The 19413-nt window shown below is 40.0% G+C and overlaps 1 protein-coding gene across 4 annotated transcripts in view; it reads right to left on the reverse strand.

The window, feature by feature from the left end:
* Positions 1 to 6990: 6990 nt before the first annotated feature.
* CHRM2 (cholinergic receptor muscarinic 2) overlaps positions 6991 to 19413 on the reverse strand; it is an 86393-nt gene continuing 73970 nt past the window's right edge. Inside the window, exons 1-3 of one of the 4 annotated variants that reach the window (XM_048301864.1) lie at positions 15611 to 15682; positions 10467 to 11899; positions 6991 to 7275 (exon numbers count right to left, since the gene is read on the reverse strand). In XM_048301864.1, coding sequence (XP_048157821.1) covers positions 7254 to 7275; positions 10467 to 11860 — 1416 coding nt within the window. In that variant the 5' untranslated portion in view covers positions 11861 to 11899; positions 15611 to 15682 and the 3' untranslated portion in view covers positions 6991 to 7253. Of the gene's footprint in view, positions 11900 to 15610; positions 15683 to 19413 lie in introns of those variants that run through there. The other 3 variants (XR_007203216.1, XM_048301863.1, XM_048301865.1) reach the window with 3 other exon arrangements.

A 19413-nucleotide genomic window follows, 5' to 3' on the forward strand; every position in this document is an offset into this window, starting at 1 on the left:
AGAGAAACCGAGGGAGTGGCCAAGGCTAGGGCAGGGAACAGGGGGAACATGGCATCACAGAATCAGGGGGGTTAACAGGCTACCACAAAACAACTCCATTATTTTGTAGTTGTCTAGTCCTCTCAGCATGATGTAAAAGCCACTGAACAGAAGACATCAACCCTCCCTTTTAAAAAATTAGGGTGACTTTTTTCCACACAAGGAAATTACATGGAAAATATATTAATTTAAACACTTGGAAACTTTTTCTTTATTTATTTTTAATTTTAGAAAGACAGCATAACAAAATCTGGGATTTGATGTCCATATTTGATATGTCTTATTTATATTTTCTGAGAAACATCCGGAACATCCACGGTTTTAATAACTAAGCCTGTATACACTGAATTCTGCTCTCATCTCTTGGCTACTGGCAGGAATGCTGAAGCCTAACCCTCATGTTGAAAGACATGCAATATTGGCAGTAGCTTAGTTCTTTGTACCCAAAATGACAGCCTGGCCAGACAACCCAGGAGTACCTTAATTTGTGCCAAAGAGTGCGACTTTTATGGAGTTCTTGCTCTTTGGGCTCCTGGCACTTCTTAGTCTTCCCCTCTGTGATGGGAGCTAAGGTAGATCTGTGCTGGAGGGATTTAATTGCTTTGACCTTACTCCCTATTCTTTTATTAGGTTGCATTTTAGTAGGATGAATTTTGTAAAACCACAGATCCACTGTATCTATATTTCCAGAAAATGGTTTGGTGCAGCTGCCATCAGCTTCCATTTAGAAATATTGCTCCAATGCTTCCATTTAGAAATATTGCTCCTGTGCCATATGGATTCAATCATCTCTGCTCAGCCCTGTTTATAAGTGTTTTTCAACTGCAGGCAAAATGATAGCAATGATTATGGGGAGAGTCAGGGAAAACCTTTGGTCCCTAAGCTAAATGAATTAACTCCAGTTTTTTGAGGCATTCCTTCTTGTATTTTTCCCTCCTACATTGCTTCACATTTTTAAGCCAAAGGCTTTGATTTCTTAGTGATTTATTTGGCACCTTTTGCAAGCTGTTAATGAGAGAGAGAAACCTGGAGAGGTAGATGAGACTTGTCAGAGACAGGAGAGGAAGAAAGGGACAGGGAGAGGGAGGAAGGAGCGAAATAAGGAAGGAGAGGGTGGCAAGACAGAACAAAGACTGAGAGCAGAAGGAAAGGGGTATTTTTGTCTCTCTGCTTCTTCAATATCATTCTTGCTGATTTTCTTCTTTTCCCTCATTCTGTGTGTTGGCAGAAGTGAAGTTGGCAAGCTCCATGGAGAAGAAGGTGTCAATCTCCTAGTGCTGCCAAGTAGGTTCCCACGTCTAGACGGTGCATGTAATGATTGGCAAAAGGCCAGAAACAGTGTTAATGGATTTACTAAATAGCAGCATTTCTCTGTATTGATTTTCTTAGGGAGTTCCCAGAACTCAGGGTGAAGTAGGTAGCTATGCTTTACCTGATATTTTCTGCTAATAAATGGCCTCAGAGAGAAGCACTTAATAGAGACACTTCTGGCCTGGTGCCATTGTCTCAAGATGTCTCTTCAGAGGGAGATGATGGATATTATCAGGTATTATATTAACTGCAAGTATTGCTGGCTGTACTTGAAGATTGAGGTGGCAATTTCTATTGTGCTAAGAGTGATTCTGCACTTTTAAAGAAAAACGTAACTTTGCTCAGAGCCCAGTGGTGAAACTGTGAGTGTGAGTGAATGGCTTAGGCAGGTATTCTGGCATATCCATGGACCTTTTCTACTGTGTACAATCAGCACTGGCAAAAAAGTTCTCAAAATATATGTGGGAAGACAAACAAAGGTTTAGCATCAGTGCTCTGAATTTACTGGTAGCCTTAGCTGTACGTTTCTGCAATGTTGATCTTAAATACATGTATAAATAAGAAATGTGCATGCCAAAAATAGTTGTGCCTTGGGAAAACAGAGTTCAGGTACCTGTTTGTGTCTCTATTATGATTCTTACAAATGTCTTTTGACCATCAGGGTCTACCCCTTAAAATTTTCCCACCTTACAGCCTATCAGTAGAGTCCTTCATCTGCAGGGTTCAAGGGGCCTTACATACAGGGCAAGAAAATAAATCTATTCAAACACATCAATTTATCTGACTGCCCTGAGAAAACGACAGTTAAAAAACTGGCTTTTCTCATTTTTATTGTGGAAAGGTGGTGGGCAGCAGGGTGGTGAAATGGCTGGAGGTGAGCTTGGGCTGAAGAAACAGTAGAGCAAATGGCAGAGGCAGGAAGTCTTTGGCAGAGAGGTTGACACAGGTGTAAAGTCTTCTAAAGGTGGAACCAGTGAAGATCCTCAAATTTTAGAAAGGAAAAATTGAGAAAAAGGAAGGCAACATAGACCACCTTATTAAAATGGCTTCTTCCCATTCTGGAGTGGCTGGACAAAAGTAACCTGACCCTGCCATGGCTGATGCATCCACCATGCCCAAGAGACCCCCTCTTCAATCGCTTGTCAGACTGATAGACTGACTGAGCTCCAAAACCTAGATTTACCTCGGCAGGCATGGCCCCACATCACCCCCACTGTCTCCCTCTGCTTCTTTGGAGCCCTGTCTGCTTCCAAAGTTGGCGTGAAACTGTGTTCTGAGACCCTGAGAAGATGAATACGCACCTTATTTCTTTACCTCTACTCCCAGATGCTTTCCGAGCCTGCCATGCAGCTGGGTTTGCATTCATAAGGCAAAGGGAGCTCAACATATATTTGGTTGTTAGTGGTGCCATCTGCCTTCATAACTAAAAAAATTCTTTTGCTTGGATACAACAGGATGGCTACAAAAGAATCTTACCTATTCCCTTCCAATACTTGGATGACAGAAATATCTGGAGGAATGTTTTATTGGAGGCCCTTGTCAGACTGCTCAAGGGACATTGTGGTTAAAGGTGACATTTTCTGAAGGAGGAACAGAGATGTGGACAAAACAAGGACAGGTGAAGTTGTACTTCAGACCTCTCTTGAACTTCACACTTGCCAAGAAAGTCAGGCAAAAGAAGGTTAGAATTTTTTTTCTGGTTACTACAGACATTCTCACTGCCTGTGGCTACTGTAGGAAAAGCATTTCTTTCGATCTATCACTGTTTCATATTTCACAGAGTAGTTCAGTAGGTGGAAAGATAAATTAAACAGAGATACCACATACAAACACATTTTTACTATTATAATTCTCTGTTTAATGCAATGCTTTAACTAGGAATACAACTCAGCAGAAATACATACACATATATTGCATGTAATTTTAGTCGTCTCTTCAAAATGTTTCAAACCCTCATCATCTTATTCCTTCATGGCTTGTTTTGGTGAAATACCTTCTTTCTTCATCTTGTATAACAAGTTAGAATGCTGCTGAATAACACAGACATTTTTCCTCCAAATGAAATACAACATTACATCCAAATTCCCAGTTAATATGACTTTAACAAACTTCGCTTTCACTGTATGAACGTTGTGTATAATATATGTATATCTATACAGCATATATAAATATATATCTATAATGTATATATAATCAAGTGGGTCAGCTTTACACAGCTAACCATAAACTTGTGCTTATCTTATTTATATGAGATCAAATGTACGGCATCAAGAATTTGACCAGTTCCCGACTTGTAAGATCCTCAGTTCCTGGTTTTACCACATGATTTTGGACATCACATACAGGTAATGCATTCCCTTCTTTTTTGCAGTCATATTTTCTTTTGAGGAAAAGAATGCAGGTGTTTTTTAATACATATATAAATGAATAACAAGTTTTTCATATCCTTAAGTTAAAAAAGATCTCAAGAAGAGATGAGATTCTTCCTTGTACATAGAACTTGAAGAGTAGTTTGACATTCATTGTAGATATATTTACATTACAACCTTATCTGGATAGTATTACACATAATGTATTATTTTTTACACAGTCAGGATATGGTATTGGTCATGTTAAAACACACTATCTAAAGGTATTTACAAATTGCTAGTCTCTAACTTACCAACCACCTCAGCTAAGTGGCACCAGAAATAAGGGATAAGATAGAAGAAGGTCTGTGTTTGGCAGTCATGGCACTCCCGCCAGTGTTTTTATTATTATTATTACTGCCACTACTACCATGATGTGCTTCAGAGAAGGGTTGTCTTTGGGGTAGAGGTGGAGACAGAGTCTCCAGTGGGGGAAGAAATCCCTACCTCCTCCCTGAAGCCTACATGAACTGGGGGAAGCAGAAAAGCAATCCAGCTGGGACTTGCTTGTCCCTTTGCAAGTAAGAGAACACCAACCTTGTCCCCCTGTGCTTTCTCCATTTCCATCAGGTGAGTCCAGACATTAAACACTCAGCGAGGTCCTTGCTTCCAAGGGCACTGTAACACGAGCTGTGATCACACTGCCTCATGTACTACACAGAGCTGCTTCTGTCAGAGTCAGAGCACGTTGGGACATCTCTCAGAAAATAGTTTCTGTGTGCTTTTTGGTAAGTATGATCCAAAAAAATAAAAAAGAAAAAGGAAAAAAGGAAAGAAACTCACCGTGGAAAGATGGAAAAGAGTAGTTACTGAATGGCACTTTTCAGGTAATGCAGAATTTTGGAAGGCAAAAAGACACCAGAATTTATTTTCCTTTATTTGGTTAATACTGGAATAAAATGTGTTTAACAAATCTACCCAGTACCCTGAGATATGAGGCCTGGGAGGACTAAGACGCTCGTGTAACCCACTAGTTCCACAATGTAGCAAAAGAGGCCATAGCAAAAGGAGGGAAGGAAAATTATAGGAGAAATAATTGCATTGGTTGTGGTAAATGATTCATGTTCAACCTAGCCTTGCTATAATTACATTCTTAGGTTTGGACTCTCAGTGCATACTCTGCTAGTAAGCTCGTGAATGAAAGGGGATTTGAGGGAAGGCAGGGCTGCCTTTCCGTTGCACAGAGCATAAAATTAATCCGTGCATGTTGCAGCATGATATTCCACTACAAGCACATTTGCTCCTTGACATTATCCACTGTTGTGCCTAATACAGAGATAACAAAACTGGGGAACAAAAGAACTGATTTGGCTTTTTTTCATCTGAGGGTTTGTTTTACTTCCATTTTAAAACCCATGCAGAAAGGATTTATGGAACTTGCCACTCCACACAGTAGTTTGGGCTTCAGTGGAGGGGGGGATGTGCATGCTAGGGAAGGCAGTTTTTGGGTGGAGTTAAAGAGGTTGAGTACCAGCATTCACAGTGCCTGAAAGGCAAATGAAACTGCATGCCTGTAGCTGAAACACAGGTGACATTTGTTAAAGTGAGGAAGGAAGAAAGCTTTTTGTTAAAACTGTGGTAAAAGAGGAAAAACAGGCAGAGAAGAGAGGCCACAGCAAATTAAAGACCATCTCTCAGATTCCTTCAAGGCCAGATTTTCTATAAATTAAAAAAAAAGATTCCTTAAAAGCCTGCAGCATTTCATGACATACAAGAACTGTAAAAGCAATATTGTATAGAAATCATACCCTTGTAAGTGTCTTTAGACATAGTATATAGACCCAGTGTGAAAGAAAAGCTAACTTCTTTTTAGCCTCTCAATTTCTACCACTTGTACTGCTGTCATCTGGGACTATTAAACTCCAAACTCACTGTCAGAAAACACCCCCCATGCACAGGGTTTGTTTTCTGGTCATTTCTTTTGTAAGACTTTAGCTTCTCACCCCAAAACCACCACAATTTGTCAAAACATAAAGATTTTTAGGATATATTTTAGGGGGAGGGAGAAAAACATCAGCATTGCTCTTCTCCATTTCCCCCCCACCCCAAGCTGCACTCATGTCAGCTTTGCAGCAGGGGGGCTGTCAGGATGCTTTACCTATTTGGTCCTGCTAGGCCACTGCCATGATTAGTTTTGGGGCACAGAAGTGGCAAGGAGAGGTACTGTCAACAGAAGTGAAAAATTCAAAATGTGCCACCTCAGCACCACAGGAGAAACTGGGAGCCATATCCTGAGGCAATACTCATCCACAGGAATGTCTCATTCATAGGAATGAAGAACAGAGACCAAAATTGGTCAAAACTGGGCAAGTGGACAGTGAGTTTGCTAGCAAGTCCCACAGACAGATGGACACATTCAAATCCATAAAGAGATAAAACCAAAAAATTCTGTGCCCTCCTGCTCCTAACCCTGGATGGGAGGCCAGGAGCTGCTGGGCCACTTCAAGGTTTCTCAGTGGTGTGTGGGCTGCTCTCACCACAGTCACACTTCATAAAAGCACCTCTTCTAGTCAGTATGTTGTCCTCCACCAGAAGGGCATAAAACAGAGGGCTGATAGATTTAGCACTTGCTTTTGTCCTCTTCATGCTTTGTGAATGCCAAACAACTGATCTCTGGGGTCCACTTGAGCACTCCCTATCCCATCAGCATTTGTACAGCAAAAAAAGAATGAAAGAAGGGAAGAAAAAGCAATCTGACCTCTACAGATGTGTTTGTTGCCTTTGGACTGTCTTTCATCAGGCAGCATTCATATACTTTCCTATATTTTAATAGATCCTATGATTTCTAATAAATCAAATGAAAATCTCAAACAGAAAGAAGGCTGACAAGTTTTTCTTAGACTTTGTTCTCGCTGGAAAACAGATTTTCAATATTGCTTCAGATTTCTCTTTCTTTCTTTCTTCTTTTCTTTCTTTTCTTTTTTTCTTCTTTCTTCTTTTCATTTCGTTTCGTTTCATTTCTTTTAGTTTCTTTTCTTTTTTCTTCTTCCTCTCTTCCTTCCTTCCTCTTTTACCACAACACCTTTAATACTCAGAGAAGTTGCCCACTGGATTGTTGCATCTTCAAGTTGCTGTTTTCTTCCTGAAGAGTGAAGGTAGGGCTGTCCTGTGACAACACAAATCACTCCCCGTGGGCTGCCTCTTTCTGGAAGTAATGAAAGAGGAAAAAAAACGAGGGAACAAGAAGTTCTAGTGCAGTTTTTTGTTGTTAGCTATCCTTTTTTGTTTTTTATTTCTTTCTTTTTTCTTTTTTGTTCTCATGAGTCACCTGCACAGTATGCTTGATTTCTATGTGAAGCAAAAGTGGTCAGTGCAGCACGTGGTGTGGATGTGCCGCTGGGATCCTCTGGCCAAGCCCAAGGTGAAGATGAGGCAGCTCCAGCAGCAGGGCCACTTGGGGCCGCAGGGCCACGGGGTGCAGGTGACAGCCAGGGAAGCCGAAGTTACCCAGGGAGAGTTGCTCTTCAAGACTGACATCTAGATCCCGCAGAACTATCACTCAGAAGGGAAGTGAAACCTGGTGAACGTTGTTTGGGACACAAAGGAAAGACATGAAAGCTCAAAGGATATTCAAGAACAAATTGTTTCGTGGTTCTGAACCATTATGACATTTTTGTCTTACTGAGCCAGCTGAAGACCCAAGAGGTTCCCAGTATCTCAGGGCACTCTGTACCTCCTCTCTGCTTTCAGGAGAGGCTAGATACTGTAATAAGTGTTGGCTCTGCAGCTGCCAGCACCTGGTAATGCACACAAGGCAGACAAGATTCCATGCAATATCTTGATTAGTAGTTGGTTATTTTTCATGTATATAAACTATATTGGGTTGTGTGTTTGCTTGCCTGTGGACACATGCATTATGTCATCTATTTTTACACTGTTTAGTTGTCTGCAAATGTAGAGGTATCATGGAACTGTTGCAGGGTGGAAACACAAAGGACTGTGTGTCCTGCAAGCCTTTTAAATATACTAAAACACAAAGCACCTTGTCTTTTGGGCTCAAAAGTGAGGGTGGTGCCAGGGAAAAGTGCTAGAAAGCTTTGAACTGATATTTTTCCTTTGCTTGTTTGTTACATGAATACTGGGCCCCAAAATACTTTTTTTTCTGTGGTATTTTGAGTGTTATCACATGATGAAGTATAATTGTAATCTGTCTCTCACACTTCCTAACCTGTAGGGGTGTCCTTAGCTGTTAGATTAATTCATTATGAACAAGTGACAGCTTCAAATGTGAGAATAAAGGATTTGCCCCCTGCCAGAAAACCAGAGTTAAAAGATTAAGCATGGCTGTACAAACCATTATTTCCCAATTTGAGTACCTGTACTGTTGATATCCACAGCACTTGCTGAATGAAAGAAGCAGGTGTGTTTCTTTTATGAAACTTTTCTAAAGAAGTCTGATTTAGAAATTGATCACATTTGATTTTATTTTATCTTGGGATTTTATCTGGGTTTTTTAATACTGTGAGAGAATGAACAGCCTAGGAATGTGTAAGTCCTTCCTTTGACCTGTCAAGATAAACCTAGTGAACGAAGTTTTAAAAGGCAAGTAGTGCTCAGTTTTGCAAGCTTTGTCGTTGAGTTATTCTTCCTTACAAGCAGGAAGATGAAAACAGTGATAGTAGATATGACTTGAGGCAAGTGGGGGTTTCAAAATTAGATCCTTGGCTGTATGGAGACACTTATATTAGGATGAAATCACTAAGGGTATAAATTCAATGGCTTCATATTAAGACACATTAATCCTGAGTTTAACGTGGCCTTAATTTACTGCAGTTTAATCCTCCTGCTTTTCGCTTTCTGCTGGGAACTTGTACTATGAAACATGAAAATTGTTGTGATACCAAAGTGCTTTGACACTGTGTTCCAATAAGCTTGTCAAATGTAAAACTTAATTCTGCAAGATTAATTTCTCTGCAATTTCAGAGGCTGCTATTTTGAGGTACATTTTGGAATACTCTAATGTGGTAGCATGAAATAACAGAATGAATTGGTGTTCTGTTTGGTGGGTGGCTTTCATTCCAGAAAAGAGACTCTCGGACACTGTCTATGCTCTTTTTGGGTAACAAAATATATAAACGTATCTTTGATAGGGCCTGGAAGTTAAAGCTACTAAGAAAGAGGTAAATAAAATATGCACAACTCACAGACAACCTCTGTTGTCAGTAATCTGATACCCTTTGACCTGTCCACACAATGCTCAGTTTTACTACAGTAAATATCAAATATTGGAATACTAAATTCTTTATCAGACAGAAATAATCTAAATTTTGCCTAGTGTGGAGTAGCAGAAAATATTTGATCTTAACTCTTGCCAGACTCCCATCCAGACTATTTCAGTATCTGATTTCCTATAATCACAGTTTTCCTCTCTGCCTTTTTATTAGTGTTATCCCTTGGCTTACAGTCAAAATATGGCTCCCAGGCAGTACACAAGGCAATGTGACCACTATCTTTTCCAGAAAGCAAACATCTTGTCCAGGATTCACCCAGAAAGGACCCAAGTTTCACACTAAGGGCTTAGCAGAGCTTGATCAAGGTGGATATGTTGGTCTATCTTACTCTTTTCCTCAATAAATTAATCATAGAATCATCTTTTGACAGGCCAAGAGCATGGTCATCTAATATTAACTATTCATTCTGTGAAGCCTCAACATACCTCTTTGTCTGTACATCCAACTTTAAATGGATGTAACCATTCATCTTCCTAGCAATAATCTTGTTTCTATTCTTCAGCTGAGACCCTTTGTTTGGCCACCATGGTGGCTGACTGGATGAGACCTTTGAATTTAAACTTCTTTTGATGTTCAGTCTTGCCTGGGACAAATAAGGTACAGAAAGGAAGAAAAGGCTGATGGAGGTAAAAGACAAATCCATAGGTCGATGTTATGTGACGAACAAAGTGAACAAAATAATCTCAAAAGCTTTGGTTTACATGCAGGCTGAAAAAGTCTTGACATGTAGCAATCTGGACGAGACCACATCTTTTCACTTTGATCTTGACGTGATGAAGTAGTCACAGAACAAAAGCCCTGGGAAGGGGCAAGCGGCAGACTTCAAACAATATACAATGATTACATGTTGAGAGCATAAGTACACTTTCAGAACTGAGGCAGTTTTGGAAATGGTGGTGTCATAAACAACATAAAAAACTTTCATCATGATTTACCTAACATTAAGCTTCTTACATGACAGTGGCAAAACAGCTTTAGACAACTTGGAGCTTTAGAAAATTTCTGCCATGATTGATTTGGATTATACAATGATCTTCCAAACTCCTGTGCCTCTTCCACACAGTTATTAAAATTTGGGGGTTTTAGCCCTAGGTGAAGATGTATTAAACACATACAGGAAAAAAACAAGAAAAAGAGAATGAAAGAACAAGAATTTTACACAGAATGACTAAAAATCAGAGACTTTAAAGCCCTTCTGCAGAATATTCTCAGAAAGTAAGGAACTGTGCCTCCAGTCCACATCCTTGAATAATTTCTCAAACATCCCCATGTCCCAAAGATTTATTTTCATTTATAAAAAAAATGTTTTTAAGTGTAGTCCTCAGGGGTTCAGCTGATGCCCCTTATCAGTATTTCCACTAACATCCTGGATTGCACATTCCATAGAAGAGCATAAAGTGCTATAGCGTTGGGTTTTTTTAAATTTAATTTGGAACTTCTTCACCCTTTCCATAATTATTTTCATCATTATTTTTACCTTGTAGCTCCTATATTCTTGTAATGACACATAAGAAGGTGCTTAAAGGTCTTCTTGAAAGTGGCATTGCACAGCGCGTAGCAAGCGGGGTTGATGGTGCTGTTGATGTAACAGAGCCAGTAACCTATGGTCCATACGGTGCTAGGGATGCAGGATGTGCAGAAGCTGTTGATGAGCACCATCACATTGTATGGGGTCCAGGTGATGATGAAGGCCAGGAGGATGGCCAAAATAGTCCTTGTCACTTTTTTCTCCCTAGAAGGGGGTGGTTTCTTTTTGGCTGGCTGCTTTGTCATCTTGACGATTTTCCGGGCGACGCTGTTCTGCTTCTCTTCCCCGTTCGTGCCTACAATCTCCACGGTAGTGTTGGTAGGGGCACAGCAGTCCCCCTTTTGGGACTTGGTGACTATCCTGATGCACGTCAGCTTGGAGTTCTCTGCTTTGAGATGGTCTTGGGAGGCAGAAGCCTGTCTGGCATCTTTGGTAGCTTCGTCCTCTTTCAAGTTGGAAGCAACCACACTGACGGAGGTGGAGTCGTTGGAGCTCTCCTTCTCCCCTTGAACACAGTCTTCGGTCACAGTCTCTTCGCTGGTTTTTCCATTCTGAATTTTGCTGTGCTCCAACCCATCTCCACTGGTTGGGATATTGTTATTGTTTGGTTTCACTATTTTACCTTGGACAAGGCTGGGGGAAACTGTTTCTTGGTTTTGGGTGGCTTCCTTTTTTCCTTTCTTTATCCGACTCTTACTGGCTCGAGAGATTTGCCAGTAAAGGACAGTCATGATGATAACAGGCAAATAGAAGGCTGCAATGGCAGTGCCAAATGTGACAGCAGGGTTGGAAAAAAACTGGATGTAGCAATCCCCATCCGGGACAGTCCTTCCTCCCACAATAAATTGCCAGAAGAGAATTGCAGGGGCCCACAGGATGAAGGACAGCACCCAGGCAGCTGCGATCATCATGCCTGCCATCTTCGTGGTCCGCTTCACTGGATATGTCAGAGGTTTGGTGACGCAAAAGTATCTGTCAAAGCTGATAATGAGGAGGTTCATTACAGAGGCGTTGCTGACCACATAGTCAAGAGCCAGCCAGAGGTCACACACCACAGGCCCTAAGGGCCAGTAGCCTATCACAGTGTAGAGGGTGTACAGGTTCATGGAAAAGATGCCGATGATCAAGTCAGCACAGGCCAGGCTGAACAGGAAATAATTGTTGACAGTCTGGAGGTGCCTGTTGACTTTGATTGACACCATAACCAGGATGTTCCCAATTATGGTGACTAGACTGAGAGACCCTGCCACCAGCACGATGAACACCACCTCAACAGTTTTATAAGGGCTCTCCAAAGCCATCACATTTTCAGTGGAAGAGTTTATGTACGTTGAGTTATTCATTTCGCTTCTGATAACAAGGTACCCAGTTACAACTTAAGCCTGCAGAGGAGAGAAAAGAAAACAGATACCATCAGGAAGTTAGTTTCTTTGCCTTTAAGGAATGGATCCCAAAAAAGCCCAACATGACAGGAGTTGAAAGGTAGATGTATTCAGGAAAAACCAGTCAGCTTTGGCTAAAGGAAACACCTTACAGTGTACAGTTTAAGAGTAACAGAACAACAGGCTAGGTCTAAGCATGTGAGAAAAGCATACATTTGGATCCAACACTACATTTTTAAGTTCTCAGATACAATTTTCTCTTTGTTACTTTTTTAAAACTAATGTTGACTTGAATATTTTGGAACTGAACCTGCATATTGTTTTCTTTCTTGCTAACAGAACAGTTCACTTTGCGCATTTCAAACCCTATTCCAAATAAAAAGTCTGGACCTGAGGGTGCAACACCCTTATAACCCAAAGTGAAGCTGTGATTTACTGAGAGGCAGATGACATGAAGGAGATTTCTGTTTCCATCTTTCTTTCCTGTTCCACCCGGGCATGTTTCTGTGAGGTTTATGGAATGGGTTTTTATCATATTTCCTCCCAATTTTCTTACCCTGCAGTTCCTTTTATAGTCAACACATACAAAGATTTTGGCACTGCATCAAACTAATTAGTCTGTCAATAAGCAAAAGAGGGTGATTCTGTTGAAGTTAACAGAGTTAGTAAACTCACATCAGTTGAGCGTTTGGCTATCTAGTTAGATGCATACATAATTTATTTCTATTTTTTTCAATTTCAATGTTTCAACAAGTAAGATTAAAGTTATTTTTTACTTAGTTTTGAGCATTTGTATCTGGATAAGGCAGTGTTGTTTGGGTAGAGTTTTTTAAAACACAATGAGATTATCTTTTGATGCTTGCTTGATACTTTTCTCATGATTTTTCAAATCACAATATTTTTAACTGCTATCACACTAAACTACAACAAAAGGTCTGAAATGGATAGCAGGGTAATGCTAAATAAAGAAACAGATAAAAATAGTTCTGTTTACACATAGCAATTCTTTTTGTGCCCTGTATACCCTACTGGCAGTGCTCAATAAATAGCAATTAAATTGCTAGCAATACACATTTGAGAGAAGACTGAGAAAACAGTGCATGCTTTTGCCTTCAGGATCTGTTCTATCATTTTGTGCATCCCCTGGAAGTCAATAGAATGCACTGGAATTGTACAGCCCATCTCTGACTGCTCATTATTTATGAGCTGTGCTCAAGGGGTTATTGAAGCATGAAGGCCAGATGTGACAGAGAAGTTAGGTTTTTTCTAATTACAATATTCTCCTTTTTTTTCCCCCCACACATAAGGCCTCACTTCCTTAAGAAAGAGTTTCTAAATGTGGTGGTGCAATCAAAGGAAGACAAAAAATTCATCTATGTATAGCCCCTCCAAACACCAGGGATTAAGGAATTCTCTGGTCTCTCTGACTAACCTGCTGCTGTACAGGCATAGGCAGTCCACGTCACTTAAGAGGAGCAATGCATTTTTACTGTCATTTCAGAACTGTGCTTTGCTTTTCTTTTTTTTTTCAGATGTGAAAGAAAGAAAGAAGATGATGCAAAATGTCAACACAGCAGCAAAACCCCTTCTGACCTCTCGGAAAAATAAGAGAGTATGTCCCCATGGAAAAGTCAAAATGCTAAACCAGGGTAAAAGGTTTTCTGTCTGAGGCAACTTTGTAATCTTGCAATTTACACTTAAAGAAATACAACTGGCAGAGGGTGGGGCTCTTTGAAAGCCTTTGCTTTCAAAAACAGCTAAAATTTGTTTGCCAATTCCATGTTGAAGTGAATACATGAATAAGTAGAGGAACATAAGGCTAGACAGGCATTATTTTCCTTCTATCTATTTAGAGGTACATCCCTAAAATTCTTGGGATCAGGTTCGAGACAACAAAAAAAGGACGAGGAATGCTTTAGCAAAGTGTGTTCTTTGCACAGTAAGAATAGGCTGAGTGCAATGGAGCAGAATTTCTACTCTGTGCAAACACATCCACAGGACACCTTTAATATATAGGACTGTCATTTCAGCATTTCCTTGCGTATTTTTCTCCCAAAGCTTCACAGCTGAGCAGCTGGTTATCCAGTTAGATGTGTTAAGACATCAATTTTTTGGACAAGCTAAGAATTACTCCCAAGCAGAGTTGTTTATGAACATTCTTAACAGAATGCATTTTTAATGAAAAGACAAAATCACACATAGAGATGTATTGATTTAAAAAAAAAAAAAAATTCAACTGAAGAGGGTTTGTGATCCAGGGCTCTGCAGCTACCTCTGGTGACGGAAAGTGAGTGGGGGAGCAAAAATGGAAATGACTGAGAATGGATCAGAGCTGAAAAAAATAGTGCTTTATGATAAGAAAACAAATGTTTCTCTGAAATAAATTTTTGAAAAACTGTTCAGAAGTCCTGCTTCATTCCACCAAAGAACAAAATTAATTTTAAAAACTTGAAACTTGTTGTGAAACCAAATTGCCATCTCCCAGCTAACTTTATTCCTGAGTTTTTTCAGGTAAAATTTTTACACACTTTCACTGGAAATATTAGTAATTCAATTCCCCTGATTTTATGGGAATCTATGGGATGCAAGGAGATGGATGAAAGCTAAAAGCTAATTTTACTTGCTAGGAATAGGATTTCCCTGTGTTGATGCAAATAGAAGCAAAGCAAAGTAGTCCCTTTCCCAGTGATCTGTGCACAAAACTTTCCAGCCTTTAAAAAGGTTGGTAATTGTGGACTGCAAATTCCATAGATAGTGACAGCTTTCTGAGGTACAGGGAAACATCTGCTGTCACCAGCTCCAGTGGAAACTTCCTTTGCCTGCATCACTGTGATTGTAAAGTGAAGCATGTTTTGCTGTGTATGTTGATGAGAGGGTGTAGGGCTGGAGAGAAACATCTGATTTCCACTGACATATATTGTCACTGCTGAGAGTACAAATATTACATGAGCAGAGGCAGGGCTGTGCACGCTTCCTAACCCAAGAGCCCCTGCAATCTTCTGGGCTCCTTCCTGTTGGCTCCAGTAGAGCTGGAATCAGGTGCACAGAGAGGGTTCTGTTTCTTGTCGTGGCCACTTGCTGCCTCAGTACAGGACTGCCTGCGGACTGCTTTTGTTTTTGTCTTGCCACAGAGCCCATCTCTCCTGCTGGAGAGACAGTTGTTATGGGAGCAGATGTTATTCATCAGGCAGACCTAGGGGCAGAGGCATTTTAAGGTAATATGACCTCCGGTGTGAGAAATACCAGATCTTACTCTTGAGCAAACAGAGCTCTCCTCTGCAAGCCCATGGGTCTTTGTGTGAGTTACACAATATGGCACTGACTCCCATGGGCTACCATAATTTATCCTCCTATGCTAAGTGCATTCTTGCTAAACAGAGGATACCCAGAAAAGGCAAGGAATGTCTCTTGTGACCTGAAAAGCAACCAAGTTAATATTCTGAAATATATTTCAAAATATATATGACTTCGTGGAGTGGAAACACCATAATCACTGCACGGAAAATGTCCAAAGCCAAGAAATCCACATATAAATTAATTCATTGTTTATATTTGATATGTACGTGGGAAACATTCCCAGTGCAGTAGTTCCTCCCTCTAAAGAACTCATAGTGCTGAAAATCATTCCCTTCTTTTGACTGGACAACAGTTTAGGGCAGAACTGGAGCATACTTAAGCACTACATCCTGCTGAGTTGTGCTTTCCACTTACCCCAACAGGAACACATCCATTTGGTGCAGGCGAATCTTGTAGCAAACACTGTAATTTTAAGTTTAAAATATATCTCCAACATCTGTCACAAAACAGACTGTAGAAATGTTTGGTATATTGAAAAAAATGGCTGAAACATCACGCCTGTCAGAGTGTGTTAGACAAACCCTTCTTCTGTATTGTGCATATTGACAAGTTAAATTTGGTAAGGATTTAATGTCTTCTTTGAATTCTCTGAAACTATATAAAGGTCAAGACGTGAAAGAGGCAACAAATGATCTGCACCTGAAAGTTATATTTGTGATTTAAACAGGATTACCCAAGACTCTATGTGCATTGCTATTCTGAATGCATTTCAACATGCAACTCTCAAGCAGAAGTTACTTTAACTTTCTTTTTCTGATCTAGTTCCTATTCAGCCCAAACTTATGTAAAATGGATTTGATGTTTGCTGTAGCAATAATAGAATTTTTTTTCCTGAACCGATTTTTATCCTGAATTGAATTGATTTTGATTCTACATTTCTTCCTCACACCATTTTAAACTCACAGTATGAAAAGAAAAAGAGAGAAACAAAATCCCTACATCTGTGACAAATATCCTAGGTCTGTTAGCCAGAATTTATTGCAGACTTTAAGAGAGAACTATAGATGTAGTCTGGACTTTTGGTAAAAAAACATTTCAGGAAATACCCCAACACCTGAAGAATAAAATCTTCACCACATGGGTTATCTTCTGCAATCCTTTTGAAACTAGAAACATCTTTGCTAAGTGTTATGGTCTTGGTGTGGTCCATTTGTTTTAATTTTCATGCACTTTTGTTTATCTCAATCAACACATGTCCTACAAAAAAGATATCCTGTGGTCCTGCCTGGATCTACTTTTCTCCATCGCATTGTGAAGAATACCTAAGGGCAAAATTAAAAATTTCTGCATGTATCTTGAAACAACAAGTAGATCAGAGTCAAAGAGCATTAAAAAAACCAAACCAACAGTGTGCCACAAACAACAATTGAACAAGGCAGAAATGAAAACATTCCCCCAAAAGCAGCAGGGGACTGTACATGAGAAGGTGTCAATGCTGGCACCAAAAGTGCTGCCTCAGGGCAAGTTAGGGTCTGAGGATTTGTAAAGCTGTTAACTACATCTTGCACACTGCTGCTCTTATAGTCTAAAGCTATATAGGAGCAAATGTAGAAAAACTATTTGGAAGTAAATATAGTGCAATGAGCCCAACTTGTTTGTATTAAATATCACACAAAGAAAAGTATAGTCAGTATAATAAAAAAAACTCAAACAAAGAATAACCTCTCTGGTGTCAGGAAATTAAAAAGAAAAAAAAAAGGGTAGTTTTTCCTCAAAGATATGGATAATCAAGTATTTCTAATATATGGGTACTGTTATTACAATTACTACTGTTATGTTGATAGTCACCTGTTGGTACTGAGGCACGTGAAATATTACCTTTCTGTAAGTATAGGTTGGGCTGCAGATATGTTTTTGTTTTCCAGGACCTGAGTAATCAAGAGAGAATTTACATTCTGTCTTTGGGCAGCTGATACCATTACAAGCTAAACTCTGCATCCTACTGCATTGGGCAAACCTGAAAAATATGCTTAATCGGCATGGTTTTATCTAAGTGGTTTTGATCCACAAAAAGGGATTTTTACCTCCTGGACTAGAGAAGATACTTTGACTCACATGCCTCCTTATTCTTGCTAGGATCATATGTGAAAAATCTTGGTCCAGAAGGGAAATAGCCAAGTCTCTTGGTGAAGTTATGGAAGGTTTTCCTCGCTGTTCTTGTGGAACCATGAGATATATCCCTATGATAAAAGTGACTGAATACAATGATCCATATCATTCCTTCTGAGTCCCACCTGCAATGCTGTGCACCTCAGCTTGTCAGAGGTGCTTACACAGTAGAGGGAATTTTCAGGATAGCAGTTGTAAAGCAGAGGGTTTCAGCACTACATTTCAGTCAAAGTCAGTAGTTAGGGATGCTCTTGCTGTTGAAAGCTAGAACCAAAGAGCATTTTTTCTGGTGGGTTTTTTTTTTTTTTTTTTTTGCCAGGTAAGCTGTGAAATATGTCTACTTGCTAAAATCAAAATAAATTTATAATCCAGAAATCAGAGAAAAAAGTAAAATTTAGTCTTTGGAGTATGAAAGGCAAACTGGAGCTCTTATTGAAGCATCCCACAGCTTTCTCTAGAGGGTTGAGTTAAATGGATAGGATCTCCATCTAGAGGCACAGATAAGCAGCTGCCACATAAAACAGTAATTTCCAGCAGTAGGATAGTTTCAAAATATGTTAAAAACTAAGATAATTACTTACGTCTTAGGCAGAGGAGCCCCACATTTTATTGCAATTTACTTTTTATTATAATTAATGAGCAGAGACATAATTTGATGAAAACCTGAAACCATTACAGTTAAATATTCCTGGAGCAAGCAGTCTGGGTGAAGAGGTATATGGCCCTGGGATTAGCTCAGTCTGTCAGAGCCTGGTACTAATAGCACCATGGTTCTGGGTTCAATCCCTGGATAGGCCATTCATTTAAGAGCTGGACTTGATGATCCTTGTGGATCCTTCCAAATCAGAATATTCTGTGATCTAGTTACACTGGGGCACCCACTGCACAGAAGCACATGCTTAGGGCTGAGCTTATTCACTGCAACCATCATTTAGTCATCTATTTGGGCATGACCCAGCTCCTTCGAGAGGCCATAAATGGGTCAGAAGAGTGGATGATGTCATCAAAAGGTAAAATCTAGAGACTAGCTCATGGCACATACACATTTCATCAGGGCACCTACTTGCAGAGGTTATAGGAGAACTAGAAAAGGGACTTACCCTGACAGGAGCACTGACAGATGTCAGTAAGTCACTCTTTTCCTCCTTGTGCTGCACCACTGTTGCTGGAAGTTGACTGAAGCTCCACACACCCATCACCCAGCAAGTTTTATCTGACTATAACTGTCTTCTTCAAACACTTTAGATAAAATAATCATGTCAGAACTCAGACTAAAGCTATACCTATCCTCAGCCATGAGAAAGGTTGCCTCAGCAGAAGAGTTATTTAAGTTTCTGTTCAGATTGAATTGAGGATCATTAGGTTATATTCTCTGAAGGAACAGTGTGGTGTGAGTCAAGTTGTCCCTCTGCAGCCCAGCACAAATTGGAGGCACAGTACTTCATTATCCTCAGATCAGCTATCACACCTGTGCTGTTAAATACAGAAACCTTATGAGACCTACTCGAAGTCCCTGAGTGACAAGTAGTGAAGCTGCTGAAAGAGGAGAGGGATCAGAAGGCTGACTGAAACCAACTTAGAATTTATTCTTACCCAAAGCTAATGTATAAGAGGAACGCACCTCTTTTAAGAAACATACAAGCAGACCTATAAAAAATCCGCCCAGACCAAACCAACAACCAACCAACCCCCCCCAGACAAAACAAAATAATAAAAATCAAAACCCAAATCCCAGTCTTTCTGGTCTTTCCTGGCTTAATTTTTTTTTTTTTTCTGGAAGAGCCTGTAGGAATATTGGTCATGAAAAAACCCCAGAGAACTGCAATACAGCACAGGGAGGGTCCCTTAAGGAACCATGGATTAACCCCCTCAACTTGCCAGTGAGCCCAGAAAAGATGCTGTGATATTTCAGTGAATGCCTGCAAATCCCTCCAAGTCATAGAAGTCCTTTTGGGATCATGGATAAACCCATGGAGACTCTGACTCTGTTCCTCAGACAGAGTCAGAGTAGGGCTTCTGACAGGAATATTAACATACGAGAGACAAAG

This window comes from Corvus hawaiiensis, chromosome 4 (genome assembly GCF_020740725.1).
Source record: "Corvus hawaiiensis isolate bCorHaw1 chromosome 4, bCorHaw1.pri.cur, whole genome shotgun sequence".
Taxonomy (NCBI): domain Eukaryota; kingdom Metazoa; phylum Chordata; class Aves; order Passeriformes; family Corvidae; genus Corvus; species Corvus hawaiiensis.